Source organism: Atheta coriaria, unplaced genomic scaffold, assembly GCF_025399875.1.
Source record: "Atheta coriaria isolate IRGN ID8LTWV9N9 unplaced genomic scaffold, Caltech_Dcor_3.1 hic_scaffold_4_pilon, whole genome shotgun sequence".
NCBI lineage: Eukaryota > Metazoa > Arthropoda > Insecta > Coleoptera > Staphylinidae > Dalotia > Dalotia coriaria.
The window spans coordinates 2,937,187-2,963,997 of record NW_027045446.1 but is presented as its reverse complement, the minus strand read 5'-3'; the positions used below and the strand labels follow the sequence as shown (position 1 = coordinate 2,963,997).

At 40.5% G+C, this 26,811-nt stretch overlaps 6 protein-coding genes across 8 annotated transcripts; 1 reads left to right on the top strand and 5 right to left on the bottom strand.

Annotated features, from left to right (window-relative positions):
- Positions 1 to 22: 22 nt before the first annotated feature.
- LOC135790147 (3-hydroxyisobutyryl-CoA hydrolase, mitochondrial-like) lies at positions 23 to 1,415 on the bottom strand. The gene is given in 3 exon segments (XM_065300208.1): positions 23 to 937; positions 940 to 1,213; positions 1,274 to 1,415. Coding segments are annotated over 3 exon segments (1,137 nt in total). The 5' UTR covers positions 1,277 to 1,415; the 3' UTR covers positions 23 to 77.
- A 127-nt stretch (positions 1,416 to 1,542) lies between these two features.
- On the bottom strand, positions 1,543 to 2,463 carry LOC135790148 (peptide deformylase, mitochondrial-like). Its single transcript, XM_065300209.1, has 3 exons — positions 2,038 to 2,463; positions 1,860 to 1,980; positions 1,543 to 1,802 (listed from the first exon to the last, which is right to left on the bottom strand). The coding sequence occupies exons 1-3, from the start codon at positions 2,338 to 2,340 to the stop codon at positions 1,609 to 1,611; spliced, it is 618 nt and encodes a 205-aa protein (XP_065156281.1). The 5' UTR covers positions 2,341 to 2,463; the 3' UTR covers positions 1,543 to 1,608.
- Positions 2,464 to 2,465: 2 nt separating this feature from the next.
- LOC135790146 (saccharopine dehydrogenase-like oxidoreductase) lies at positions 2,466 to 4,062 on the bottom strand. Its single transcript, XM_065300207.1, has 5 exons — positions 3,818 to 4,062; positions 3,249 to 3,756; positions 2,953 to 3,190; positions 2,649 to 2,902; positions 2,466 to 2,591 (listed from the first exon to the last, which is right to left on the bottom strand). The coding sequence occupies exons 1-5, from the start codon at positions 3,987 to 3,989 to the stop codon at positions 2,486 to 2,488; spliced, it is 1,278 nt and encodes a 425-aa protein (XP_065156279.1). The 5' UTR covers positions 3,990 to 4,062; the 3' UTR covers positions 2,466 to 2,485.
- Positions 4,063 to 4,172: 110 nt separating this feature from the next.
- Positions 4,173 to 4,971, bottom strand: RpS15 (ribosomal protein S15). Its single transcript, XM_065300211.1, has 3 exons — positions 4,813 to 4,971; positions 4,633 to 4,715; positions 4,173 to 4,572 (listed from the first exon to the last, which is right to left on the bottom strand). Exons 1-3 carry the CDS (start codon positions 4,822 to 4,824, stop codon positions 4,197 to 4,199), a joined length of 471 nt encoding a protein of 156 aa, XP_065156283.1. The 5' UTR covers positions 4,825 to 4,971; the 3' UTR covers positions 4,173 to 4,196.
- A 238-nt stretch (positions 4,972 to 5,209) lies between these two features.
- On the top strand, positions 5,210 to 7,527 carry LOC135790821 (protein TAPT1 homolog). The gene is made up of 5 exons (XM_065301100.1): positions 5,210 to 5,501; positions 5,562 to 5,820; positions 5,879 to 6,189; positions 6,269 to 6,366; positions 6,422 to 7,527. The coding sequence occupies exons 1-5, from the start codon at positions 5,339 to 5,341 to the stop codon at positions 7,364 to 7,366; spliced, it is 1,776 nt and encodes a 591-aa protein (XP_065157172.1). The 5' UTR covers positions 5,210 to 5,338; the 3' UTR covers positions 7,367 to 7,527.
- Positions 7,528 to 17,944: 10,417 nt separating this feature from the next.
- sr (zinc finger domain-containg protein striped) lies at positions 17,945 to 25,550 on the bottom strand. 3 transcript variants are annotated; one of them, XM_065300587.1, is made up of 4 exons: positions 24,412 to 25,550; positions 21,901 to 22,266; positions 21,367 to 21,443; positions 17,945 to 21,063 (listed from the first exon to the last, which is right to left on the bottom strand). In XM_065300587.1, the coding sequence occupies exons 1-4, from the start codon at positions 24,782 to 24,784 to the stop codon at positions 20,041 to 20,043; spliced, it is 1,839 nt and encodes a 612-aa protein (XP_065156659.1). In that variant the 5' UTR covers positions 24,785 to 25,550; the 3' UTR covers positions 17,945 to 20,040. The 3 variants fall into 3 exon arrangements, with proteins under 3 accessions (XP_065156659.1, XP_065156658.1, XP_065156660.1); XM_065300586.1 differs by having other exon boundaries at positions 17,945 to 21,443; positions 24,412 to 25,467; XM_065300588.1 differs by lacking the exon at positions 21,901 to 22,266 and having other exon boundaries at positions 17,945 to 21,443; positions 24,412 to 25,548.
- Positions 25,551 to 26,811: the final 1,261 nt, after the last annotated feature.

Here is a 26,811-nt window from a genome sequence, read left to right as displayed (position 1 = left end):
AGGAATTACAAGAGAGTCCAGATTCAAAAGTAGTAATATGCATGTATATTGGAAGGCTTAATTATTACAAAATTATTTTACAATTTGTGTTTTAACTCTTCGTGAGCTGGCAATTTTTCGAAGTGGCTATTTACTAAGGCATCACTAACATCTTCGATCCTGGCCGGATTCCACTTTGGCGACTTATCCTTGTCGATCAAAAGGGCACGCACACCTTCATAGAAATCTTTATTTGCTAAACAATGCGACGCCATACGATATTCCATCTCCAAACATTCCAATAGATTCATTTTCGCTCCGTTCTCCAACTGCTTTATAGTAATCTTCAAACTTGTTGGAGACATTTGACACAACAGTTTCTGAGTATCCTTAGCCCATTGTGAGCCATCTTTTTCTAAATTAGCATAGATTTCTTCCATTGTAGAGCCTGCGAAACATGCGTTAATTTTATCCATGTCCTTCTTCAATGCAAACTCCGAATCACTCGGTGCTGAGAACTTTTTCAGGGTTTGATTGATGTCCGACTCGTTTGCACATTGCATTAGCGCACTTTCCAAGTCCGCTAAACAATCGCTGTTTACATAATGAGTAGCAATACCAGCTTTGTATACATCAGCACCTTTGAGTCTTACACCAGTGAGTGCCAGGTAAAGTCCTAACTTTCCACCCAATCTGGGAAGGAAATATGAACCACCAACATCAGGAAACAGACCAATTTGTGTTTCTGGCATGGCAAATAGCGTGCGTTCAGTTGCCACGCGGTAGTGACCATGAACTGAGAGGCCCACTCCTCCACCCATGACAATACCATCAATAAATGCAATGTAAGGTACTTTGTAAGTACCTATTGTGCCATTAACAGTGTACTCACACCTGAAGAAATCATTACCATAACGTTCCCCGCGTAAACCAGCTTCAGTAACAGCGCGAACATCCCTCCAGCACAAAATGCTTTTCCTCCTGCACCTTTCACCAGGACAAGGGTTTTATCATGCTCCCATTTTTGCAGTGTTGGGAGCAACTTCTGAGTCATTGATAAATTCAAGGCATTCAAAGCTTTTGGGCGATTTAAAGTAATAATACCTTTATCTTTGACTGTTTCAAATAGAACATCATTTTCTGTAGACATTGTTCGCTGTTGGAATAGTTGAAGTCTTCCAGTTGAGCAATACAAATTGTTTTTCACATATGGAGAAGTTAAGAGCCGTCTTGCCTAGAAACCGGAACAATTTGTAGAAAATAGATCATTTTAGTTATTGATGAATACTCTTACCATCGTTGGTGATGTATTCGAGCTCGAAGTGTAATCTAATCAATGTTACGATTACAGAAAAAGTGCGACGACATCAAGGACACCATAACTCGTTTGCGTTATACGAGGTTGATATGTTGTATTAAATTAAATAATATTACATAACCTCATAGTAATAAACAAGGGTATTATTTAATAATGCACTATCTATAACAGGTTTAAATGCTGCCAAATTTAATGTACGAACCAATGGCCGCAATAAATAAATTGGTATAAAACTAAGCAAAAAGTTAGAAATGCAAACTTGTATTTGGGTGCAACCCAACAAGCATACAAACAATATTAAACTTTATTTATTATTTAGGTCTGTAAGGTAGTATCACTCCACCATTCCTCTCATTAATGATATCCCAACAACCACAAGTTAAAGTTTTCCTATCCATGATGTCAGTATACAATTTGCCATTCAAATGGTCCATTTCATGCTGGACGATTCGCGCCATCCAACCAGACAGTTCCATGTTCATTTCTTTGCCAATTTCATTATGCCCTAAAATATTGTATACAAAAGTATATATTGATGTACTACTCTAATATGTTTAACTACCTTGTAATGTAATTGCTTGATATCTAGGAACTTCTGCCCAGAATCCTCTGACACTTTCACAGGACTCAGGAAACAATATTTTAGTGTAATCAGTCACTTTCACTACAGGATTAATAAAAATCTATAAACATTAAATTTCTGAATGATTATAGTATTATTTGGTTGTTACTCAACTTACTTGAAAATCAAACTCTTTAATTTGTTTAATTTTAATCTCTTCTGGTGTATGTTCCTTCATTTGTTTTTTATTCATGCCCACCATTATTATCCTCAATGAAACCCCTACTTGTGGAGCAGACAGTCCACAACAATTGTATTTTGTATAAACATCTTTCATTTTATGTAATATTGTTTGAATTTCCTTGGAATCTATTAAATCAGTTGGTACTTCCTCAGCAGTTTGTCTGAGGGTTGGATCGCCAATTTGTACAACATGTTTGTATGGCGGTTTCATGCGGCGAGGTTTTCGCAATGTTTCCATACCAATCTCTTATAGAATAAAAACTTATCCTGCGAGTACTATTAAGAAATAACATTTTCTCTGGATGAAATGAGTAAGAATAAAACGTTTTTGAGGTTATAAGGAGAAATTCAAAGCAGATTCGATTAGAAATTAGAAATAAAATTTAATACTTTGATACAATCTTAAAAGTAATCCCGTTAGTGTTGAGCCTTTGAATTAATGTCGTCCTAGAAAATGCAGCTGCAGGTGTAAATACACCACCATTACCACTAAAAATAATAAAATCAATATGAATTTATCTTTAAGTTTAAGTTTTAATATCTTACTTATTTGGTAATTTATCACTTTCTTCCAATAAAGTAATTGCTGCAAGAGTCACAATAGTGCCAGTGTTTCCATAGGCTGGATCCTGAGCGGCAATTCGGCTTATAATAAGATCCTTCGGTTTATTTGAATACTTTTTAGAATTTATATCAAGGCAGCCATTTCCTTTCATGAATATTGTTGCCTTGGATTCCTTTCTTTCTTCGTCAATAGGAGCATCATGACTGAATACTCCAAATGAGAATAATTTTGGATGCTACAAAGGCAATAAGTTATGTTGTAGCAACATATAATTGTTATTTTTACCTTCAATAGTAACTTTTTGCCAAATTCACTCCGCGACAACGTAGATAGAGTCATATAAAGAAACAAGCTGCTAATAACTGAAGATATAGAATCAACGCAAAAGTACATATCAAATTTAATTGGTTGTTTGTTTTGTTCTTCATAGAAATATTGTTGGGAGCGCTTTACAACCGAAGTATCAGCGCCTGGGAACGGTAAACTCCATTGTCCAGTTATCTGATTTTTAAAAATAGTTTTCCTGTAAATTTTAACGTAAATCTAACATAAAATGCCACTCAAATTATTTCATATAATACTTTTTATCACTGCGTTTAGGTGGAACTTTGCTCCTTTTTTCATTCAGTTTTTGCCTAATCAGTTTCAAATTCGCGTAGTCATTCATCCCGTTAACCGCGGATTCCCATGTTGCATAGTTAAAGAAAGGACCTTGTCGTGATTTACTACCGGAAGATGTTTGTAAATGCGCTTCAACTGAGTCTAATACTCCCTTAAACTGTTCCTGGAGGAAAACAACGCCCAAATCAGCAGGTATGCTATCAAATCCGCAGGAACTGATGATGTAGGATTTATTTGCAGCGGCTGCTTCCGCATATTTCAGTTGGATTGTTTCGATGAATTGCGGCTCGCCACTAATGTCCAAGTGATGTGTTCCGTTGGCAATACAGGCTTTGACAATCGCTTCGCCATAAAACCTAAAGGGGCCGCAAACATTTATAATAACCTGCGACTTAGCAGCCATTTCGTTTAAAGATGCTTCATTGTTGACATCGGCGATTATTATTGGTATATGGCTTAAACTAGTGCCTGCAATGATATATTTTCAAGTATATTAAAAGTATTGTGTCTTTTCCTGAGTGGTTCCTACTTAATTCAGTACTCGCGTCCTGCAAAACTTTTTCAAGTTTTTCGCGCGACCTGCCAGCGACCCCCCATGTCAAGTTGGTTGCACCCTTTTTTGTAAGTTTATATAAAGCGGGAATCGTAGCACGACCAGTATAACCCGTAGCTCCAAAAAGCACAATATTTAGGCGATGCATGTTTACGACTTACTGAGCGCTCATACTTATGATAGCATTACTTTTTCAGAAAGATCTAAAGGTCATTCCCACTGCTCATTACTGATTTAGGCAACCAAGTATGCATTACTCTTAATACACAAAACTTAAAACTATTAGATTAATATTAGTATAGATTATGTTTGGTTTATACAAATATCAGGATCCCTCAAATAACTTTATTAATTACTAAACATGAAAAAACATGAGAAATAATTTACTTGAGGGAATGAAACGCGAACTGTGTGTAGCACCAATACCGGGTCTACCGTGCTTAACGGGCTTGTATGTCAGGGAGAATTCGCCCAAGTAATGACCAATCATTTCAGGCTTGATTTCAACCAAGTTGAAGGCTTTGCCGTTGTACACGCCGACAATGGATCCGACCATCTCAGGGACAATGACCATGTTACGCAAATGCGTCTTGACGATCTCTGGTTTCTCATTTGGCGGCGCCTCTTTCTTGGCCTTACGCAATTTCTTGACGAGGGCCATTGGTTTGCGCTTAAGACCACGGCTAAAACGCCTCCTTACACGGCAATGCAACAACTCCATAAGCTGCTCACTTAAAATACAAAATAATTTATTAATTCAAACGCATTTTTCGGACACTACGGGGTATTACTTTGGCATATCCAGAAGCTGGTCCAAATCCACGCCACGGAAGGTAAACTTACGGAAAGTCCTCTTCTTCTTAATTTCAATTTCCTAAAATCGTGAGAAAGTTAGGTTAGCTGAAATGCTCCATGTCAACAATAAAATGTTTTCCATATACTAAACGTAACAATTAAAATATAAGCATTACCTTATCCGCCATGGTGAATTTTATTTATTTGCGTCTCACACACTTTAATTATTCTTCGGATTACGAAGAAAACCACCGATTCAACTCACAAGTTTACAAGAAAAGGCCGCAGCCATTAAATTCTTGACAGAAAGAGAGTTTACGCCGACGTAACACGATCATAAACGATTAGTATGTTTACGACAGCTTGCGATGACAACCGAGGTAATAGGCAACCAAGAATACTTGCGGTTTGAAATATTTTCAACATCTTAGTTATAAATGCTTAATTTACTATTTGAAATATTTCACTCAGTTTATTGTAGTTATTTTAATTATATATTTAAATAATTATACTAGATTTATTGTTAAAAAGTTCTTATTAATTAGATTTTGACAGTCGACAACTGTCATTCATTTCAAGTTCAAGTGGACACAAATATGTGTATTACAAACATCTGCGGAATACGCGGAGATTATTTAAACAATATTGCATTTCGAGTGTGTTGTTTATAGGTATTATCATGTTATAAAGGTACCAAATAAAATGAACGAGCCATCAACGTCGTTTGTGCCGCTGGCAACAAACGAGAAGAAACTTCGTTTCCGACCACAGGCCAAAGTGTTATTCTCAAATGAGAGCCAAGTGGAAGATTTATTTAAAACTGATAAGAATGATAAGACTGATGAAGTGGATTCACCCAAAAAATGTAACAATCTCTTGTAAGTGCCACCAATACACAATGTGCATTACATTGCATTTCTTTCAGGCAAAAGTCCCTCATTGTTTTCATTCCTACAAGTTGAGCTAACCAGAGGTTATGCACTTGAAAATGACGAGGAGCGGTATTCGGCGCGCCGTGAAAAAGTATATTCTTTCATGAAAATTCCAAGAGAAGTCGAGAAATTCATGACATATGGATTTATGCAGTGTGCTGATTCATTTCTTTTTGTGTACACCTTTTTGCCACTTAGGGTGTTACTAGCATTATGGGCACTGTTTACCAGACCATTTGCAAAGTGTTTTGGGTATGCATATAGAAACCAATTATTTACTTCAGTTCATAATAAATAAATGTAATTTCAGGCAAAGAAATCCAAACAAAACACTTCTATCACCAGCAGAAATTTGTGATCTATTGAAAGCAGTCATTTTAGTCATGTGCACTGTGTTGATGTTCTACATAGACACCAACATGATGTACCATTTAATTAAGAGTCAGTCAGTTATTAAGCTATACATATTTTATAATATGCTGGAGGTGGGCGATCGCTTGTTTTCGGCGTTTGGGCAGGATACAATTGATGCGCTGTTTTGGACGGCGACAGAACCAAGAGATAGACGTCGTGAGCATCTTGGTGTAATTCCCCATCTTATATTTGCTATTGTCTATGTCTGTATCCTTTTAAAACACACATTTTACTCATCTACGTTACCTATATTGTTTAATAATTACCTTAATTATTAATTTAATAGTTTTACATGCATTATTGGTGCTGTGCCAAGCTACAACGTTGAATGTTGCGATCAATTCGAATAATAAGGCCTTACTTACGATTATGATGTCAAATAACGTAAGGTATTGCAGATAATACACCCTAAAATTACTAATTGTAATTTATATTTTAGTTTGTGGAATTGAAAGGCAGCGTTTTTAAGAAATTTGACAAGAACAACTTGTTCCAAGTGTCATGCAGTGATGTCCGCGAGCGTTTTCATTTGGTGACTCTTCTTTTCATTGTGGTGCTGCAAACAATGAAGGAGTACTCATGGAAATCCGATAGGTTTTGGGTACTTTTACCAGACTGCATTATCGTATTAACTGCGGAGATCTTCGTCGACTGGATTAAACATGCGTTTATTACACGGTTTAATGAGTTACAAGTTGATGTCTATAGAGATTATACGACTAGTTTGGCGTATGATATGGCTCAAACACGTCAGAAGCATGCATTCTCAGATCATTCGGATTTGGTTGCACGAAGAATGGGATTCATCCCGCTGCCATTGGGCGTTGTGATGATGCGCGTGCTTGGCCATGCCCTACACATTAACGATTTAGCATCTGTAATTATCAGTTTTGTGGCGTTTATGTGCATGGGTGCAATGAGAGTACTCAACAGTGTTCTCATACTGGGCTTGGCTTGTTATCTGATAACACAGCACAAACAAGAGAAAGCATCATCGCAGTCTCCGTCTACAAACAGGTCGAATAGTCCTCTGCCTACAAATAAAGGGCCTCCAAAAGATTGGCTTCGGGACACTGCAACGAGTCCGACGAAGCCTATCCTGGATATGCCGATATTGACTCAACCTGTTTCTAATGGCGTCGAGGGTAAAAAGTCACTGAACAGTGAACTTGGTCCTGCAATTTTTGCTAATAGCACGGTGGATTTAAAAAATGTTACACTGAATGAAGAACTTTTGAAGGTGGAAATAGAAGACGTACGTGTGGATAATATAGATGATATTTTTGCTCGTAACGACGTGAGCGTCAAAAGTCAGGAAATAGTGATGAAGAAACGAGCTGAGTCCGAACCTAATTTAACTAATTGCACTGATGAAGAGGAATAATTATTATTGTAGTAGGTTGAACTGTACTTGGATTGTTATTAGTTATTTTTTTATTTTTACGCGTATTTTTATACATACATGTAAATACTTTTGATACGATATATCACTATTATATTGTTTTGTTTGCAATCTGAACGTTTGAATAAATCGTAATGTTACTATTTTGAAGCAAAATTATAATATTACACCTTTCTACATCATCCGGAAATGCCCTAAACTTCCTTTTGAAAAGTGGGATTTTTACAGAAGTTTAAAAACATGACGCGGAAAACACCCTGTATATCATGAACTAATGCACCTTCTTTAAGTTTCTCATTGTCATATTATAGTTTGGGAGACCCTCTATACGATGCATATCTTTTCTACCTAATAAACTTCCTGGAAGTACCCCAAAATGCCCTTTAACAAATGGCAATATTACAAAAATTTCAAAACATGAGGCGGAAAACACATTGTATCTCATGAACTAATTAACTTTCTTTAAGGTTCTCATCGTAATATTATAGTTCTAAAGACCCCCTATAAGATGCATACCCGTCCAAAGCTCTAGCTCTTCTAGAAGTGCCCAAAATGCCCTTTAAACATTGGAATTTTTCAAAAAAATTGAAAACATGATGAAATTTTTTGAGTTAGAAGAAAATGGAAAACTCTAATTGATTGAGTTTTCCAAGGGGATGAAAAATATGAAGTCAATTTTCCGATAACATCAATATTTCGGAAAATGGGTGGTATATTCAAAACTGCTTAAATATAACTACCTCTCCAATTTTCTCTAAACTTTGCAAACTGTTGAAAAACAATACCAAGAATGCATTAATCCAGGTTTGGTTGCGTTATCTTAATTAGCTTTTAAGTTATTGACCATTTTTAATTACAAACTTTAGAGGGTTGAAATAATATGCGTCGTAGAAAGGGTCTTTTAGACTATAATATGGCGCTGAGAAACTTAGAGTAAATGTTTTATTTCAGGAGATGCAGGGTGTTTTCTACACCACGTTTTCAATTTTTTAGATGGAAAGTTTTGAAAGACATTTTAGGGCACTTTAAAGTAAATTATAGGATTACAAGGGTACGCATTGTGTATAAAATCTTCCGATTCACAATATGACCGAAAAAAGCTGTAAATAAACTTGTAAATAAACTGTCGAGACAGGAAGGAAAAGTGATTTTCTTACGGTAATTTAAGATACTTCTGAAAGGTTTAGGAAGTTGAAAGTGTATGCATTGCATAGAGCATCACTTTAACTATATTATGACGGTGAGAAACTCTAAAAATGTTAATTAATTCCTGAAATACAGGCCACTTTGAAATAACAATGTTGCTTAGGCAGTATTCGAGGTATCGCTATATAATTCAAGTCAAGATGGCGCTAAGATGCACTAATTTGCATTAAATTGTTAAAATATATTATTTTAAATCCGCTGAGATGGCGCTAGGATTTACTTATTTGCATTAAATTAAACTTGATTCCATTCAATTGTTTTGTAGAACAATAACAACAAATTGCATCAAAATTTGCACAAAGACTGACTGATAAAAGTAGCAAAATTACGAATTGCTACAATTTTAGCTGTCGCTACAACACATCCGATATTATTGACTCAGGTAAGTTATTTATATAGAAATTGATAATTATAAATGGTTATCTGTCTGTAATGACCAAAAATATCCCTGTCACACTCCTCATCCGTATAAAACAATGCACACGTATTTGTCACTGGCCAGAATATCCCACATTGAGAGCATTTCAAGGCCAATCCGTAATAATTTCCACGTCCACATCGCAAATATCGATTTTACAAAAACGGCATCCCTCTACCATCAATCGGCAGTCCTGCGCACTCCTCTATAATTTATCTCTAATGACAATGACGTTCGTACTTCGAACATGCTTGGTAAACAGAGATTGGTCGTTGTCGGGAAATACGCATCGATTCACCGGGCTTCAGCTCTCGGCAAGGAAAGCAAAAGTTCACACTGATTGTCAAGTTTACGCACACACTACGTTTATACCACGCTGGGATTGAATATACAAACACTCCATTCGGTCAACGTCCCACTGTCTCTTGTCAGAGTATCATGCACCTGTAATCATCTACATATCACGATAATCTAATCATCTAATCAATGAGCATACATGAATTAGTAATCATATGTTCTCCACATGCGTCATTCAAAGGGCAGTGTTTCGAGTTATTACAACACAGAAACACGATTTTGTTTATTTATAGAATTGTTGACTACTATTACTTTTATTTAAATTGAGGGTAATGTTTTTGCTTGGAAAGGACTAGTAGGTCAAGGAAAAGTCTATTTTCGTCGCATCGATACAAAGGGTTGGGTTGGTTTGGACCATTCCTATCGTGGCCGCAGTTGTGGTGCCAAAGTAGGGGTGTAGCAACACTGTACGCCCACGCTTTACAGAGTCCAAATGGAATTACACTATACGGCGTATGACGTCAAACGCGCACCGTATCTCTGACGTCAAGATGGCATCGATCTGCTTCCGTTGCCGTGACGTCAAACAGCCAGGACATGCGCGTGTCCTGCACGCCCTGCGTTTATGAATGAAAAGCGCTGCGAATATGGCCAACAATGGTAACCTAGCCCTAGACATTGAACCTCTCCCATCAGGGTTGAATTGGAAAGCGGTTCAATACACACAAGGCGAACCTTTCACCTGCTCATCGCCCGCAAGGATAATGAAAGCGAAATTTAAAACTTTGAATATTCAGCGGAAAATTATGACTTTTAACCTTTGGAACTAAAATATTTGATATTCATTATATTATATCCACCAGGGTGAGGAAAGTCTTGCTGCATTTCAAATCGTTATCGAAAGGTCAAACAACGTAGATTCCATCCCTGGTGTGGTATTATTTTCGGCAATAAATAATTTTTATATTAGATTCATATCATATCATGTTAATGAAATCTCATGACGCACGCAGCAACAGGTACGGACTGAATTGGATCACCATGGTAACACACGAGCAGAAAAAGGTGAAGTGACGGAAAAAGATCTGGACGCTGAATGTTTTCCACCCCGGAGAGGAAAAGTCGACTAAGTTTAACTTTAATTTCTCGCTTTCATCCAGCGCTTGACAATGTCGTATTATTTTTTATCCTTTTGCAATGTTGCACAGAGCCATTGTGTTTGGCAAATTGCAACGCGGTTTAGTCCTCAACGCCCACGCAATTTGAACAGCATTCAAATTTTGTGAGATTGTAAACATTGTATCGATAAGAAGTCTATCGGCAATTTACATTCACGGAACTAGCAGAAAAGTCACACGCTGCTTTATATTCCATATTATTATGACATAAATTTTGAATAATAAGCTGCGAGGAAGAAAAATTTGAAAAAGCGTTTGCGGTACCGACTCGTGCGAGGCTCATATCGTTACCTATATGCTATCACCGGGAAATTCTACGTAAACCATGAGTTTCCAAGAAGAGTACACAAATGGTCGTGATAATGCTCCCTCGGGTGTTCAGGGAAGCGGCCAACCATATATTTCATATAATAAGAAGCTTTGCAGATCAGAGCACTAACAAGTATGTTAACTGCGACAAATACTATGCAGTTGCACAGTGAATATCAATGATATTAGTATGTTTCCAGAGACGCAAATTTCCATGCGCACAGGATTTCACCTCTAGTGTTTCACTCATATTTAATAATTGCCCAGAATTGTCTGTTTTGGTAATAGGATGCGCTTTTGTAACATGATCCTATAGGTATACATACTATGCAGCAGCGTCGAGCATCGCTGCGGATAAATTTTCCGGGAAATGAGCGCTATTCCAGTGAAAAACCCACGCACCCCTTTGGTGCACACATTATCTCCATTAATCACGGCGTGGATTACACCCCCTTGAATTAAAAAGTTTTCAAAATAAATTATTGCACATCACCTCATCATAGACAAACATCATCCAACAATAACACTGCGCATTATAACTTAGTCATTATTTCAATTTGTTGAATAATTAATGACTAATTCGATGCAGCAAGGTAATTGCATACAATTGTCGACCACATTTGGCAGTTTGCTTCGTTATGATGTTGATGCGGTGTGGTAATAGTTTAGTAATCTTTGTTTTTTATTGTTTCATTCATGATTACAATTTACCTATGCACAGGAAACACACCATATGCTAGATAAACTCTAAAACGAAAATTTTGAAACAGTTTGCAGCCGGCGGATTTCTTAGTGGGACGTATGAATCAGTGGGCGAGTTGAAAACCATGAATGAAACCAACCTCTCGGATACTATCATTGCGTCTGCTGGTGTGTTGCTGCGACTGCGAGTGAAGCAAGAGTTAAATAAGCGAGTAATATTTTCACAACATAGGTGTTGGGTTCACCGCGCGCGCACGTTGCATGTCCGACGAAAGTTCGACACACGCGCTTACACAACGCATATTCATATTCACATGCAGCTGCATCAATTATGTCCAATAAAACGGAAAATAAATGCGTGCCATCTGTTTCGAATGTACGAAAATGCGCAGCGGATCAAAAAATCAGCGCATAGTTTAATAATTATGCGTCTGTCATCTGTTTTGGCCTATATTCCGGTTTATAACTTTGCGCACAGGAAACACACTCCTATCATTAGCATCTCACTTCGCGTCATCAATTTATAGAATGGTAGAAACTATATGTCAAGTGGAAAGATATATTTCCATGGTACACGCAAGATGTAGGTCATCATTTTCTGCGTCTAGAAATGTTTTTCAGTCGTAGTTGTTGAATGTTTTTGGTAGCAAACAAATTTTAGATTATGAGGTGAGAGGAATAAAATAAGATGCAAATAACAGAATTTGCATTAATGCACAGCGGAGGCACGAAATTGCATTAAAAGTTCGTAATTCATATGATTTTGCATTAAAAACAAGTTTTCTATCATCTTTAGAAATTCATATTTGTGAATTTTGCTTCTGCACGAACTTCCATTGCACATGTTTAAGATAAACTTTAGTTTTGAGTCTCCTCTGTGCATGAACTTCATACATTCGGTCCAGCGGTAAGTAAGTACTAACTGGCAACGCGTCGAGATTTAATCAAGGCGCTATTTGCGCGGATGAATATTGCGAATAGTAAATTGACGTGAAGTTGTTGCTAATGCACACATTAACTTGCAACAGTAAATGTTGCAAAAAAGACTCAACAGTACAACCACTGTCAGGCTAGAAAATAGAACACAAATGAAACGTTAAAAAACAATAATATCTTAATTATTGACTGAGAAAAAAAACATGGTTTGACCACAAGAGTACATATTGAACAAAGTTGATTACGACGTCGGTATTTATTTTGACTGCTTGTTCGGTGGCGTCGTCAAGCAGTTTAAGAGAGCCATCGGTCTGGCCGGACACTATAGTATATTGCGAACATCTCTCTCGCCACAGTTCACGGACGAATGCAGCATCTTCGTGTGTATTGCGCGGCTGTCAATACGAATGAATTGTACGGCGCGCACTCGAAATGGTGCGTCGTGCGTACAAACAAAAAGTAGCAATTAAAATTTGTTTGCATTGCCAACGTCGTGTAGTAGTCTCGGTAGGTACGAAAACCTGGCGACCCGGCGACCAGTAATAGTTATTGTATTTGCTATTCACACGGGAGTCCGATATGTTGATCGGCAGCGTCGTCGAAGCAACGTTGATTTTCAGAGATGCGAAAGACGTCTTATCGTGTGTGTTGACTTTAAAAATTATTTGAACGCGCGCAGAGAAAGAATACCGCCCGACACGATGGGGCCGCTTAATTGAATCCCAATAAGCGTTTAAGTTTTGTTGTTATTGTAATTAGTGAAATTGCGATGGGAAAATGACCACAGGATTAATAATTATCCTTTGTAGTTTATATTTAAATTAATAGATGTCGTTAGATGTTTAATTTTTTAGTAAAAATTTAAAAAAAAATTTTGACTTAAAAATGCGTTTTTTGCGTTTGTAATTTAAAAGTGTCAACATTTACAAGACACATTTTATTCGGATTGTCACTTGCGCAATGGAAATTTGTCAAGCGTTAATATTTATCTAATACACGCTCGCAGAATGTAGAATGTAAGAATAGAGAATTAGTTTCTTCGTTGTTGGTTGTTGGTAGGTACGCTCATTTCATTTATCGCTCACAACTTTTCAACGTATGACATTTCGCTGCCGTTTTTCCATTTATGGCACGACGTACGTAGGTTTTTCATTCAACAAATCTCCGCGTCGTCGACGCCGTCGATTATTACTTACCAGCCGAGGTGAAGTCAAGCCAGCCGCATAAAGAACGTTAGATATTGACACGTCACATCGACTCTTCGGCGAACAACGAAACGAAAGCCATTCAAGAGTTGCATTCGCCGTTCGTTGGACGCGCGAAGTCAAGATATCTGCATGCGATAACCATTAACATTTATAAACATGCGCTATTTAAATTGCAAATTTCAATTGGAAATAAATGATTGCCGCTTCAATTGGTTTTCAATTGGTAGGAAAATGGCGCGCGCGTACGCACGAAAAAAGAAGAACGAATACGCAGCAGCAGTCGCGAATCAATTATCGCTTGAATTATTGATCGAATTAAGATATCACTAATTATTTTCCCTTATTCGTTTCAAATGCTTTAATTGGCTTGAACACCGCCTTTCTCTAAAGCCAATCCATTGAGCGCTAGCGGAAAAATTCAAGCTTGGGAAAATAATTGATTACTCCGCTCAATGGAGAGTGAAATTGCTTTAATTCAAATTCACGACTTGTTATCAAAACTTAATTTAAAAACATACGGCTTTTCATTATAGAAGTAAGTGTTCCTAGGAAAAAGCTGCCACTTAAAAAGGCATGGGTGAATCATCTTCAACGCGCATCTACTGAAACTACTGAATGAATGATCCTGCGACCGATATGACTGCATACAAGAAAAACTTAACGAGAACAATTCCTTAAAAAGCCGTACGGCGCAGAGCAGTTGACGATTGACTGACCACACTGTGATGAGTGTGACTGCTGATAGGAGACGCACATTAGATGGAACGATAGAGCACGTGTGGAAGGTGGAAGAGAAGCCGGGGACCCGGTGTGGATAAATGTCCAGTTTGTGTTACTTCACGACGTGCTCGTTCCCAAACAGTAGTCGCAATAAAGTACGGAATTGTGATACCGAGCGCGAGATTAATGCCGGCGTGCCGTTGCTATTGTGTCGCCGTGCGCTCCATGCTCCATGCGCTGATAACCGATAAGGTTTTTGATATAACAAGCGCACGTACGGCCAGCGCCGTACAGGTAGTACATGTCGAATTGAAGGTTGCGCCTTGTTTGTAACTACCTGCAGCGGCAACACTGATATCTCAGATTTTAAGAACAACAAACTCGAAATGAAAATACTACAACGCAAAATGCGTAAGCACCCAAGCACATGAAATCCAAGCTGACAGCTTGTTATATTTGTCTATTACTTATTGACCAAAGTGTGAATCGAATAAAAAGCAGCGACTTGTAGCTGAGTCACTCTAATCGCATCTTTCTTCATGTGTGGGCTCAACGCTGATCGTTATTGTATTATGGTCTTATAGTCTTCGCCAATGATCGGTAATGTGTTGATATTTGCGTTGCGCGTGTATGTAGCATGCATTTATAATGATGTTGTTGTGGTTCATAATAATTAATGTTGTGGGTAGCTCTTGATTATATAGTCGTGTTGTTGCAAAATCTAATATGCCCGGCAAATCCAACACTGCGTAAAGGGGCAAAGCTCGGCTTGACTTGTAATGCCCGGTGCCTTGTTCTTCAACGTGAAACGTGAACTATGTTCTTTTGCCTCGCTTGTAGAAGAGAGGTAAGATGCGGATGGCTATCGTGGAGAGCTCGCGCCTCTTGCGCGCATTGTGTGTAGACGCACAGACGATTAGGAACTGGTTGGGACCGCACCTCCGGATAAATGTAAACGAGACACCACACACAACAACGGCGAACAACAACAATGAATGTGCAACTAAGACCTGACCAATACAAGAGAAAACTGAAATGTAACAATGATCGAGTCGGGTATGTTTTTAATTTTTATCTCGGTTTTTTTCGATTTTTTTCTCTGAGTGCAGAGGAATGAATAAGCAACAGAAATTGGAGAATCAGCACTACAGGTTTAACAACAACTGACACCCAAAGAAGGAGAGAAGCGCCCAGAGAAGACGAAGAATGGATGAATGAACTAAGCATAATGCGACGGAGAAAAATGTTTAATAATAGACATAATAGCCGGAGTTGAGTTTCAAACAAATGTTTGGTCACTTCTTGAATGGCGTCACAATTTATGATAAATATCGAGTGCGTTTCCATTGCGGGTCGAGGGTCCATTGTGATATTATGTATCCTGCTAATTGTAGTCTTATGTGCATCTTCGAAACATTCAATTAACTTTAGAGTCCATTGTTTGTGACTTTGACAGATGTTTGGTTAAAGATTTATAATTTCGTCATTGTGTATGTGCGCGCACACTTCCAGAAATGCAAATTTGACCAAATTATGAATGCTACCGCGCAAGACCAGCGGGGTATGCTAATGATATTTAAATCAACGTGGAAGGTTTTATATTTGTCGCCCTGCGTCGCGCTTTTAATGTCACCTGTTTGGCCGTTCCTCGCCGCTCTGAAAAATCGAGACATACGCGTAGGCTGTCACCCGAACCCGGCGCAGAAGGAATTCATGTACGAGTAGATTGCGGTTCAATCGTTCTCGCCTTTTGGTTGGCTTAAGTGTCCGATATATTACGACCTGGTTTCCCGTAGATTACAACTCCATAAATTCAATTTATATTCAACCGGAGTGTAAACCGAAGCAAAGCGCGAGCCAAGTGTTTGGTGATCGCCTTCGACGAGCAGAATGCGCATATAGTCGACGGTATTATTGCTTTCTTATTCTTAATACACACACAAAACACACTCACGTATAAATATATTAAAATGACACTGGCGTCTCTTCACGATTCATCTGTAATAACCTTTCGCTTTAGCAGCGAAAATTGTGTTTGAGAATAATTCTTCATTTGACTCGCGCGTTTCATTGATGAAACACACTTCGTTATGAATGAACCAAGACGGATTGCTCAAGAGTTCCATGCAACGCTGAGCAGCAGAAAACATTGAGGTAAACTTCGAGAAATCTACGCGCGCCTTATTTGTGTCGAGTAGGCAGGACTCAAATTATACATATGCCATTAGCATATCGGACGATAATCACCTCTTCGGATAATATGCGCGCGTGCGTGTATTCTTTTCCAAACACACACGCAGCTTAAAAATAATTTCGGAAATTGTGAGGAAATAAAACTGACGATCACCTATATAATTAACATGGAAGTGGCTTTATTCAATTTCGAAATGTTTCATTCATGCATGGCGAAAAAGAAAGTAAAATAAACGCGTCAAATGTAGCCACAGAGCACAACCAGAGAGACCAACAACCATTCATAAAACCGTTTCACGTTCAGCCCACGCGCGCGCCTCGTAAGTACCATTCTAGTACTTGTAAGTACATTCTGATGTACGCTTCTATAACCAAATACAAGCCTTGCAAGTTTTCCTGTACGGCAAATAGGTACCTATGGTCGGAGGACTAGAAAAATAGGAAGTGAAGTTATACGTTATTTACCAATGTGATGGTATGAGATGACTCGGCGATATCACAGTTTGCTTACTTCTTATTTTAATTCTCTGCCCAGACGATGAAGGAAGGCTTGGCTAAGGTGGAGCACGCGCTAACAGGATTATGACGTCATGTGTAGGATGTCCATTTGTTGCCCTGTTAATTATTCTCCGATTTTATTTATTAATAAATCATTTAGTTGTAAATGTAATTTTAATACTGCTGGCCTAAATTTCCACATGACGCAATGTTGTATTATTACACACGCACTTACCATTGTTGTAAAATTGAAGAAGGTGCATCATAGACTTTGACATTCATGGTGCATCATATTAATTCACAACTTTCAAATGTCAGCAGGAATAGAATTATTATTACCTGTTTTACAAAATAAAAATTAAAAACACATTTTGTTAAGTTTTAATCATTTACTTGTGATATAACACATTTTATTTGCATTTCTCAGTTTTCCATTCGCATTTGATACAAGTATGTATAATTAAACCCTCTTTCGCTACATGTATTCAAATATCACATTCACAAAAATACAAAAGACAGCCTCAATGAGTCGAATGTGTGTGTATGCTCTCCACCTGTTTCCGCCACGTTGACGTTGATCGAAGTATTTGTAGATCGATGCACGATGAAATATTGAATTAGGTAATCATTGATTCAATATCATATATATCTGGATTAAATAGGTAACATTTATGAATATAAAAAATACATTATATATAAATAGAGGTGCATCCTGCAAAAACATCCCTCAATCCGGGCGTTTATCCATCAAATTTTGTAATTGTCAACAGCTACGATAGTTTTTTTGTTTGGTTTGGTTTTCAAATGGAATTTGTTATGGGGATAAAGACAATCGTGTAGACGTTAGTTCGGGGTCCCACGTACAACAATAATTATGACAACAATCGTTAGGACATAGTGTTCAACAATATTATTTTCATTATCTTTTGCTTCATATCGCCATAAAATATTTTTTACAATTAGTTCATCACATCATCATAGTCCATATAGGTGACCATTATGACAATTAAAAGTAGTTTTAGGGTTTTCTTTCTTTCTTTCATTATTTTATATACCAAAGGTCATTGTTTTAAATTAAAAATAATACTATGTACAATATTACAATATTTATAATCAAATGTTTATAACATTTCTTGTTTTATCTCATCATAAAGATTTTTTTATGTACACTCATAACATGCACACGTAACAAAATCGCTTCACAAATGTTCGAGTATATGATTTAGGCCTTCGAAGTCATCATTTTTGTGTGATTAGTAGAAAAGCTCAGCTAAACAAGTAAATTGTTGGTGATCAGAGTTTAGTAAAAACAGAGAGCGTTTTGTGTCAAATGTAAATTTTCTGTCTGGTTTTGTGCTCTTCACATTCTACAATTTTTTTCAGTTTGTTTGTTTAATTGGAGGCATTTAGCGTTGGTAACTTTGCTGTTAAAATATCTCTTGAGCCTCGTCCTCACGTCGCTTCACAAAAGACACATGATTTAAGGCAAAAATTTCATTTTTCTACCCTTGATTCCAACGTATTTTTGGAAAAGTACATTTAGCAGTTTCAAAACGTTTGAAATTTGTCCCTGACTGTTCCACCAATTAACAATTGTATGCGAAAATTTTTAATACTGCAAGATATGTATGTTTTGTTATAATTTGCGTGCCTTTTGTCTGAGACATTAAAATAGTTTCTTTATAAATAATAAAAAATAGTTAATAAAAAACAGGAACCCATATTTCTATAAACTCGTGACATTCATTGACTATTTTCATCTACGTAACATTTACTTTCTGCGCTATATATGAATTATTGACAAGTGCTCTTCGATTCGATCAAAAACTGAAATTCTATATGGAAAATTAGCTTTTACATTATCACAAGCCATATTAAGATTTTGATTCGTTAAATACAAAAAAAAAAAGTTGCATCTTTCCGGTGTGAAATGTCCAACAATATAACTTCTAATAACATTTGTTAATTAAACTAGTACGGAATGTAATGTCATGCACCAAAAATATGAAAACAATCATTTTTAAATCTCTATAATGTTATTTGGCAACAATTTTTTAGATTATATTAATTTCTCAATAAAATAATAAACAATTTATTATCAAGTAAAGTTATTCGTATTATTAAATAATTAAAGCCGTTTTGTTAAGGTTTTCGTTTCTATTCGCTAAAATTCATTCGTCATCTAAAACCCTTTTCATTTGTGCATGTTCCACGATAAAATATTAGACACATCAACAACAATGTTCAATCAATATTTATGTATGTAGAAAACACGTCCAGATTAATTTTTAATTAATTCTTTGCTTCTTCTGCTTGCATCTAATTGGCCTAACAATTACAAATCTTAGAAAATGTTCTGCTCGTAGTTTATTCTGATGATTGCCTAAGCTCCCTATTTGCTTATCTTGTTTAATACCTGTGTCAGTCTACAAAAAGAACTGGCTTTTTGTCACCTCCCTGCTAACGTCTCCTACTTTATTATAACAATATGGCAACAACAAATCGATTCGTCATTCTCTATCTAGAATTTGTGTGTTTGTTTCTCGGGGTTCCAATTCGACGCAAATTACAAATGGCACACGATACGGGCGCACTAAGGCCAGTCACTTATATACTCATATAACTTTACCACACAACAAAGTACGAAGAGATCAATGGGGTTTCTTTTATCAGGTCGCGCAATATACCACATTGCCACACCTGCCTTTGTGTTTTCTTCTTCGCGAAAAAAATACCAAAGGTCAAGGAGATAATGTTGACTTTGTGTTGAAGGGAAGTAATTAATGCATTAAGTGATTCACTAAATTGAGATGGACGCGACTTACTTGCGTGTTTGTCTTTGCGCGTGGCGTTTAACACTGTCATATGCATTCGCGATGCTTTTTACTCGATGCGCACGTAAATCAGCCGAGCGCTCTCGGTGTCGAGATCACAGTCGTCGCGGATGAAGAGAACACATTCGCCGGGTGCCAGCTCGGCGGTGGGCAATTCTCACAGGGTCGTAGTCACCACGGGCAACGCAAGGCCGCCATCATCGCTGGTCATCGAATGCATGTGATGTTGTTGATGGGGCAACATGTGATGGTGATGATGTTGGGGTTGTTGTTGTTGCTGCGACGCCTGTTGCTGTTGTTGCTGCTGTTGCTGTTGTTGTTGTTGTGCGTTCATCTTGTTCTCTTTCTTAATGCGCTGTTTGAGATGCACCTTGGCATGTCGCTTCTTCTCATCACTACGCGCAAATTTCCTTCCACACACATCGCACGAGAATGGCTTCTCGCCGGTGTGTGTGCGTATATGCGTCGTGAGATGATCAGAGCGAGAAAACGAGCGCATGCAGATGCGACACTGGAACGGTTTTTGCCCGGTGTGGATGCGTATGTGCCGGGTGAGCTCGTCGGAGCGCGAAAAGCGGCGGTCGCAGTTTTCCACGGGGCATGCGTACGGCCGCTCGTGGACCGGTGTCTTGCTGGGTCGATTCGGGTACTTGCGCGGCTTCACCGGCACCAACTTGAGCGGAATCGGCGACTGCTGATAGACTTGTGAAAGGATCTCGTGACCTTTACTTGTTGAAGGATTGTACTCAGCTAACGCGACGCTGTACCCGGTCGAGCCCTGTTGATTTAAGTCACCCGCGCAACCGGAGCTAAAGGGTTCCTGCTTGGGAATAAGCGGTGAAGCACCTGGGACAATCAAAGTACTTGTCACCTGTGGAGTGTACTCTTGCGTGTCCCATTGATACTTCCCGGTGCTTGCCACAAGAGGTTGACCTACTCGCGAATACACCAAATCCTGCTGCATGTCTAATTGAAGTGAGGTCGCAGTGGAGCAACTCGTATATGAGGGTGGGGGTTGTTTGAGGGCAATATTCGTACTGCACTCCATGCTCAGCATCAGCTGGTCAGTCTGAGAGCGATCATCATATTGCGTGCCAGCAGGACTCGGCGTTGTCGAGTGATACTGCTGTTGTTGTTGCGGTTGCTGCTGCGGTTGCTGTGGCGATTGTGCCGCACCACTCTGTCCCAACAAACCGTACATTGCAGGATACAGTGGTTTATCGCCGGCCGATAAAAGCCATGGATTGACCGCCGAAGGAGAGTGCATATCCTGGTTTGACATCCCCAGCGGACTACCCATCTGCATGTTACCCGCCAGACTCGGACTGGGCTCGGACGTATACACCGTGTTTCGGTGCAGCATTTTCGCGCCGTTATTGTGATTGTTACTATACATGCTGCTGAGTGTGCTGCCGTTGGTGGCGTCCTCCTCGTGCATGCCAGGACTAATCGCACTCTCCTGCGGGGTGCCGCGCTCGCCTACCTGGCTACAGACGCTCGGCGAGTGCCGTGCCGGACTGCTCGTCTGCTCCAGCGATAATTCTTCGGTATCCAACGAACCTGCAATGAAAAATTCAGAATACCGCTTAGAAAAGTCCGCCCGTTTATTTCCGTCCCAAATAGAAATCAATAATGGATGCGCATTTCCTATAGTTCTTATTCCGACGCGTGTTTCATTCAGCAGTATCATTCTGAATGGAACAAGTTATTGATCGGTTGTTTTTTGCGTTGCGATAGGTCCGCACGTCGGCGCCGTCAACGCCCGGAAGGCGTGCGCGGAAAACTTGTTGATTTTCGCATTATCTCTATTTTCCCGCAGCGTATTGTGCACTAGGTCGTGCGTGGTTAGTTATAGTTTACGCTTGCCTTTGACTATAAAATCGATTCGATCGGTACTGCCGCGAAATGACGTAAGTGAAGTTAGTCGACCGGCCGTCGGATCACGGTTCCGCAATTTTGAAGCCCAGTTTTCCCACAAAATTTGACAAGGGTGGTTTTTAGTGGTCGAAGTACTCACCAGTAATCGGTGGTGGTTCGACGACGGTGGACGGTCCAAAAAACGACGGAATGTCGCTGGACGTCGTCACCGGGGTATTGAGATCGCCGGGTTGCGGCTCGGAGGGAATCGGCTCCTCAATGGCGGAGCAAGTTACCGCCGGCACGGGGCTGCCGCCGCTTTCGACCACGCTGCCGGTGCCCTTATAGAGACACGTGTCGAAGCTGAGCACGTTGAAGTGGTGCGCGGCGGCCGCCGCCGCCGACTCGGTGATGAGGAACGCCGAAGCGTGATGATGATGATGGTGCTGGGGAGGCAGCGTGTCCAAGCCGTCCATGATCATCGTGGCCGCCGGATTCGGGAGACTCGCCGCCGGCGTCGTCCCGCCTATCGCAACAGAACAAGCAGGACTTGTAGCGCCCGTTTGCACCACACTCAAATCGCGCTTGTCGCCACTCGTCTCGACCGAGGGGTGAGCTTTGAAACAAAACAACAACCACGCGCACCCACAAACAAGTTGAGTAGAAGAACCACCCGGACGCGTATTGCGTCTTCGCGCGGCGCAAAGTGCGGAGGCGCACACGGTCAAGGATGTGTGTTCGTCTCGGGTGTGTTGCTAGTGTGACCGGCCGGTACAACGATCGTTCGAAAACTGGTCGCGACGCGCAACGCGACTATACTTTTATGAATGGAGCATCTGTTCCATATTTGGAAGTCGCAATCAACACGACGGACCAATCCGCGCCCGCGACGCTCTCTCCGATGGGCCCCCGCTCCGCGGCCAGCCCCACCAAGTGGTCGCGAGTAGCGTGACGTCGGCGTGACGCAACGCGGCGCCTCGCGCTTCCACAAGACTATCTCCTCCACCACCTCCACCCGGCTCCTCGCGGGTCGATCGCCCCAAGGACGAACGCTTCCAAGAATCGGCTTCCATAAACATCCCTACTGGCTACACCCTTCAAAATAATGACCAGGGTCCTTGCTACCTGCTTCAGATATCCCCTCGCGACAGTCATAACAAGTTATTTGACTTCTGGAGTGGGCACGCGATGAAAATAGAAACTGGATGCAGTAAACTATCGTGGATTGCAACTCATGCGCTATTTTGGGCTACCGACAGCTGTTGCCTTCGATTACGCAGGGAATCATTGCCCGAAATATACCTACACGCCATCAGCTGGGCCCAACACGAATTCGTGATGTGTTACATTTTTACCCAACTGACTCACGGGTCTACGTGACGCCGGGAAAACGCGCAAACTTGCAATTACGTAACGCCGCTGAAAATATCGGAATCCACTGGAAGGATCGCTTCGTAAACACATACACATAATATAGACGTCAACGATTCGGTATATTTTTAAACCACGCGAATGTGCATGTGAACGCACGACAGGGTTAAAAATATCCTCCGTCTAGTACGCGTCTATTGTGTAAGTGCAATCGCGTTTCGTGTGGGCACGAAAGGAAAACAGAACGGCTAGCGCCAAACATTTCATTACACATCCGAGAAGCGCGTTTATAGTATAGTGCAGTGCGAGGAAAACAAGCATAGCACAACACCCCTCCATTTGCCCATCCGGCGTGATGGCCTTGGCGGTGGTGGAGGTGGCGATGTACGCAGTGACGTAAGTTCATTCATAGAGTTTCTCACCCGGGAACATTTTCCCGCCACCTTGCGTGTCCTTGGCCTCAGCTACCACACACACACACAGAGAACCACACAGACCGCGTGGAAGTGGAAAGGGGCGGAAAACGCGCACGACCCTTCAAGGACTTACAGCTTACCGCGTGACGCAGTCCGAGCGTAATCGACCCTCTGCAAACTGTGCGCTCCTGATACACGATTTCCGGCCTCGCGCCGAGTTTCCGCGTTTTCACAACTGCGTCACTTATCGCCATTGGCATACAATTAGCGCCAACGTGCGCATATGTCGGTGATTTTTTCTGTTCTTTGTTTTGAACGCAAAAAAGCAAACTAATACCGCCGCCATTGTGACGTTGCGAAAATGCGTTGGAAGTAAACCGTGTGGGTATCATACCATATGGATGCGATGGTAATATATGTTAACAGGCCTTGCCGTGTTTCAATAAAACATTCATTATGTAAGTTGGGCCCAACATGGTAATATTTAAATTGGCCGATAATTATAACAAAACAGTAGGTGTTCATTAAAGCAATCATAATTAAATTTCTGTTGCTTTAGATTTCGGCTGTGCTAGTTTATGGTCATATCCGGGTGTTGTTTAACAATTCGGACAAATTTGGCGTCGAGATGAAAATTTTCTTATATTATGTCGTATTTTTAGTTTATGTGTCACATTTACTGCGAGGTTATTTTAGCTTTCCGCGTGAAAACATCCCAAGCGTTAATTATCTCGTCATGGATACGTGCTGCTTGATTTTCATCTGTTTCTTTGGCTTCCGTACGCGGTAACACGTATATATGTAGCACGTGTCTAATTATACATTTAATGTCTTTTAAATTGAACTGCGGTTTTGTGGTCGTTGAAGAGAACAAGTTTGTATACCTGAACCTGAAGGTCCCGCAAACCAAAGCGCGACCAAATCATCCACGCTGGTCGTCGGCGGTGTATGATGGCCGTACCCGCCGTAGTAGTAAGGCGGCGCATTGGCGGCAAAGTCCAGAAGTCGTCCGCGGGGCGGCTCCGCACCACTCACCCCGTAGTTTCCGGCGCCGCCACGCGGATTCCTCGCTCGGGCAATCCCATTGCCAACCCCTCCGGCGCTGCCATCTAACAGCAGCTGTTGTACCTGCAGGATATCCACAAATTCGTCACCACTTGTTGCACTCTCGCGCGATCGCTGCCTGGCGTATCCGCTGCCGCCGCCGGCGTCATTCCGCACGTCCTCGTGTTCGCGGCGCATCGTGAGTGTTAACATGTTGATGGCGCGCCGCACCGCGAACCCTTGCACCCGCTGCGAGCATAACAATTCACTGGTAACTTGGACCACTTTGGGTTGTCGCCGTCGCACCACCACCAATGGTCACCACTTTGTACGCACAACAACTTGGGTCCGAGTAACGACGCGCTGCGAAACGGTCGCGGCATGAATGAACGCTCCTGCTCCGCGTGTTGTGCGCCGCAGGTACGGCCGTCGAGAGAAAACGCCAACACACTTTGTACGCCTCTGCTCAAAACGCGGGCAACAACGGTGACGTCAGTGGGTTCGTCACAGACATAAGGCAAGGTGGTCGCGTGAAGTATCTCCTGACCCTCTGTGCTCCAATACCCAACCATCACATCACCTCACATCCACCACACTTTTTGTTACATTGTCACAGGTCCTAGGCTATCTACAACTACCACAACTTGTCCGTTTCTATATTACCCACAGCGCCCACTAACTGGTAGTTCATTGGCGAAGTTTATAGCATCGTTATGCGATCAATTCTAAGCGCGCACCGGCGAGCGTCGACGAAAATATATGGCCGGTTGGGCCAGTGTTTCGGACACGCACAGCAGTCTCACGCCGTCACCGCGGCCGCCAGCCTGCCTTCCAACTCCTAGAAAGGCGGGAAAATTGTTATTCTTATGCGACGTGCACGCCGCTGTGATGTCATCGGCTCGTGCCGGCGCTGACTCTTTCGACTATTTATAAATCCACCAAGTGCGCGACGATTACGGACCATCTAGAATGTGTAATAGATCTCGTCGTGCCAATTTTTTCCATCTCAAACACTGCTTAGCAAATGTCTATGAAAAATGAAAACATCGGACATCAACCTAAAATCCGCATTTTTTCTCACCCACGCAACAAATTAATCCACAATGTAAACAACGCCGCGAAAATAAACACCGAATTGTATTTTTATTTCGCCGCGAAAATCCTAGCCTCCTCACCAACCAATACATTCTATATCTTGAATATTTATTGAACTTGAATATAAATGAACAACATATATTGCAAGGCAGTTTTATTTCATGCAATAAAACGGATTGTCTTTCTGCATTGTGCACCTAAAGGGAACATAAACAGCGTAGAAAGTATATATAGGCAATCGTTATTTACGAGTGACTTACTTTAATTATACGCCGGACATGTTTTATCACAATCCACCGCTGCACTTATTCTTATCATCTCGGTTACACTTTATGACTATTTCATTCATTTTCGTTCACAACATTAACTAGTTCCCTCGGCTGTGTGTACCTATCGGTCGAATACGCTTTTGGCCACTTGCGAAAATATCAAATTGCGTTCTACATCTGCAGAAAATGATTCGAAAATAACGATCGAATTTACTACGCGCGTCTGTGAGCAAGAACGGAACGAAACAGCGATAACACTCACAGATTAAACGTGTCTATCTATCTCGCAAACGGGAATGTGTTCCGGGAAGTCGCTTACTGAACAATTGATTAACGCGTCGAAATTTTTTGTTAAGTTTTTTCAATTTTCATAATTTTAATCGCTGTGTTGGCTTGCGTTCGCAAGATAAAACTGTTTAGTGTTTAGTTCTCGTTACATTGTCGGTCGCGAGAAGAAATTTTATTTATAAACGAATTTCGTGTGCGCGCATCATGCGCCGAGATATTTCTATCCTATTCAAATGTTTTCCTTGGCTTCTTGATACACATAACCATAAAGTACGCGCCATTTTCGACATTAACAGCAAATAAAAGCAAACAAATATTTTATCTGTGAATAGACACACGCGGCGAAGAAAAAAATTCTTCGCAGAATTTTACGGGTGATGATGTCTAGGAAAGATCGGTGTGCTAATTAAATATACAAGTTGCGCGGAGAATACCTCGCGCGGGGCTTATCACACCCTCGGAATAAATGTTTCGCCACTTCAACTTAAATTCAGGCGGCGCGCACACGTGCAATGAGTATTTCCACGAAGCAAAACGCACATCGGAAAGAAACGGCCGCGGAAGAACAATGGCATTGATTGTGTACGT

What these genes read in the sequence shown, in the direction of transcription:
- LOC135790146 (XM_065300207.1), bottom strand. Translation starts at nt 3,989, where the DNA reads ATGCATCGCCTAAATATTGTGCTTTTTGGAGCTACGGGTTATACTGGT. An exon ending in CCTAAACGCAGTGATAAAAA is followed by an intron (nt 3,191 to 3,248) that starts GTATTATATGAA and finishes TAAAATTTACAG; the next exon opens with GAAAACTATTTTTAAAAATC. An exon ending in GCAAAAAGTTACTATTGAAG is followed by an intron (nt 2,903 to 2,952) that starts GTAAAAATAACA and finishes TTGCCTTTGTAG; the next exon opens with CATCCAAAATTATTCTCATT.
- RpS15 (XM_065300211.1), bottom strand. An exon ending in CAGCTTCTGGATATGCCAAA is followed by an intron (nt 4,573 to 4,632) that starts GTAATACCCCGT and finishes TTGTATTTTAAG; the next exon opens with TGAGCAGCTTATGGAGTTGT.
- LOC135790821 (XM_065301100.1), top strand. Translation starts at nt 5,339, where the DNA reads ATGAACGAGCCATCAACGTCGTTTGTGCCGCTGGCAACAAACGAGAAG. An exon ending in AGTGGATTCACCCAAAAAAT is followed by an intron (nt 5,502 to 5,561) that starts GTAACAATCTCT and finishes CATTTCTTTCAG; the next exon opens with GCAAAAGTCCCTCATTGTTT. An exon ending in CGATTATGATGTCAAATAAC is followed by an intron (nt 6,367 to 6,421) that starts GTAAGGTATTGC and finishes TTTATATTTTAG; the next exon opens with TTTGTGGAATTGAAAGGCAG.
- sr (XM_065300586.1), bottom strand. Translation starts at nt 24,784, where the DNA reads ATGTTAACACTCACGATGCGCCGCGAACACGAGGACGTGCGGAATGAC. An exon ending in TGCGGGACCTTCAGGTTCAG is followed by an intron (nt 22,267 to 24,411) that starts GTATACAAACTT and finishes CTGTTGCGATAG; the next exon opens with GCGGGACGACGCCGGCGGCG. An exon ending in CGAACCACCACCGATTACTG is followed by an intron (nt 21,444 to 21,900) that starts GTGAGTACTTCG and finishes TTTTCATTGCAG; the next exon opens with GTTCGTTGGATACCGAAGAA.
- LOC135790148 (XM_065300209.1), bottom strand. Translation starts at nt 2,340, where the DNA reads ATGGAAACATTGCGAAAACCTCGCCGCATGAAACCGCCATACAAACAT. An exon ending in TTAAAGAGTTTGATTTTCAA is followed by an intron (nt 1,981 to 2,037) that starts GTAAGTTGAGTA and finishes TAATGTTTATAG; the next exon opens with ATTTTTATTAATCCTGTAGT. An exon ending in TCAAGCAATTACATTACAAG is followed by an intron (nt 1,803 to 1,859) that starts GTAGTTAAACAT and finishes ACAATATTTTAG; the next exon opens with GGCATAATGAAATTGGCAAA.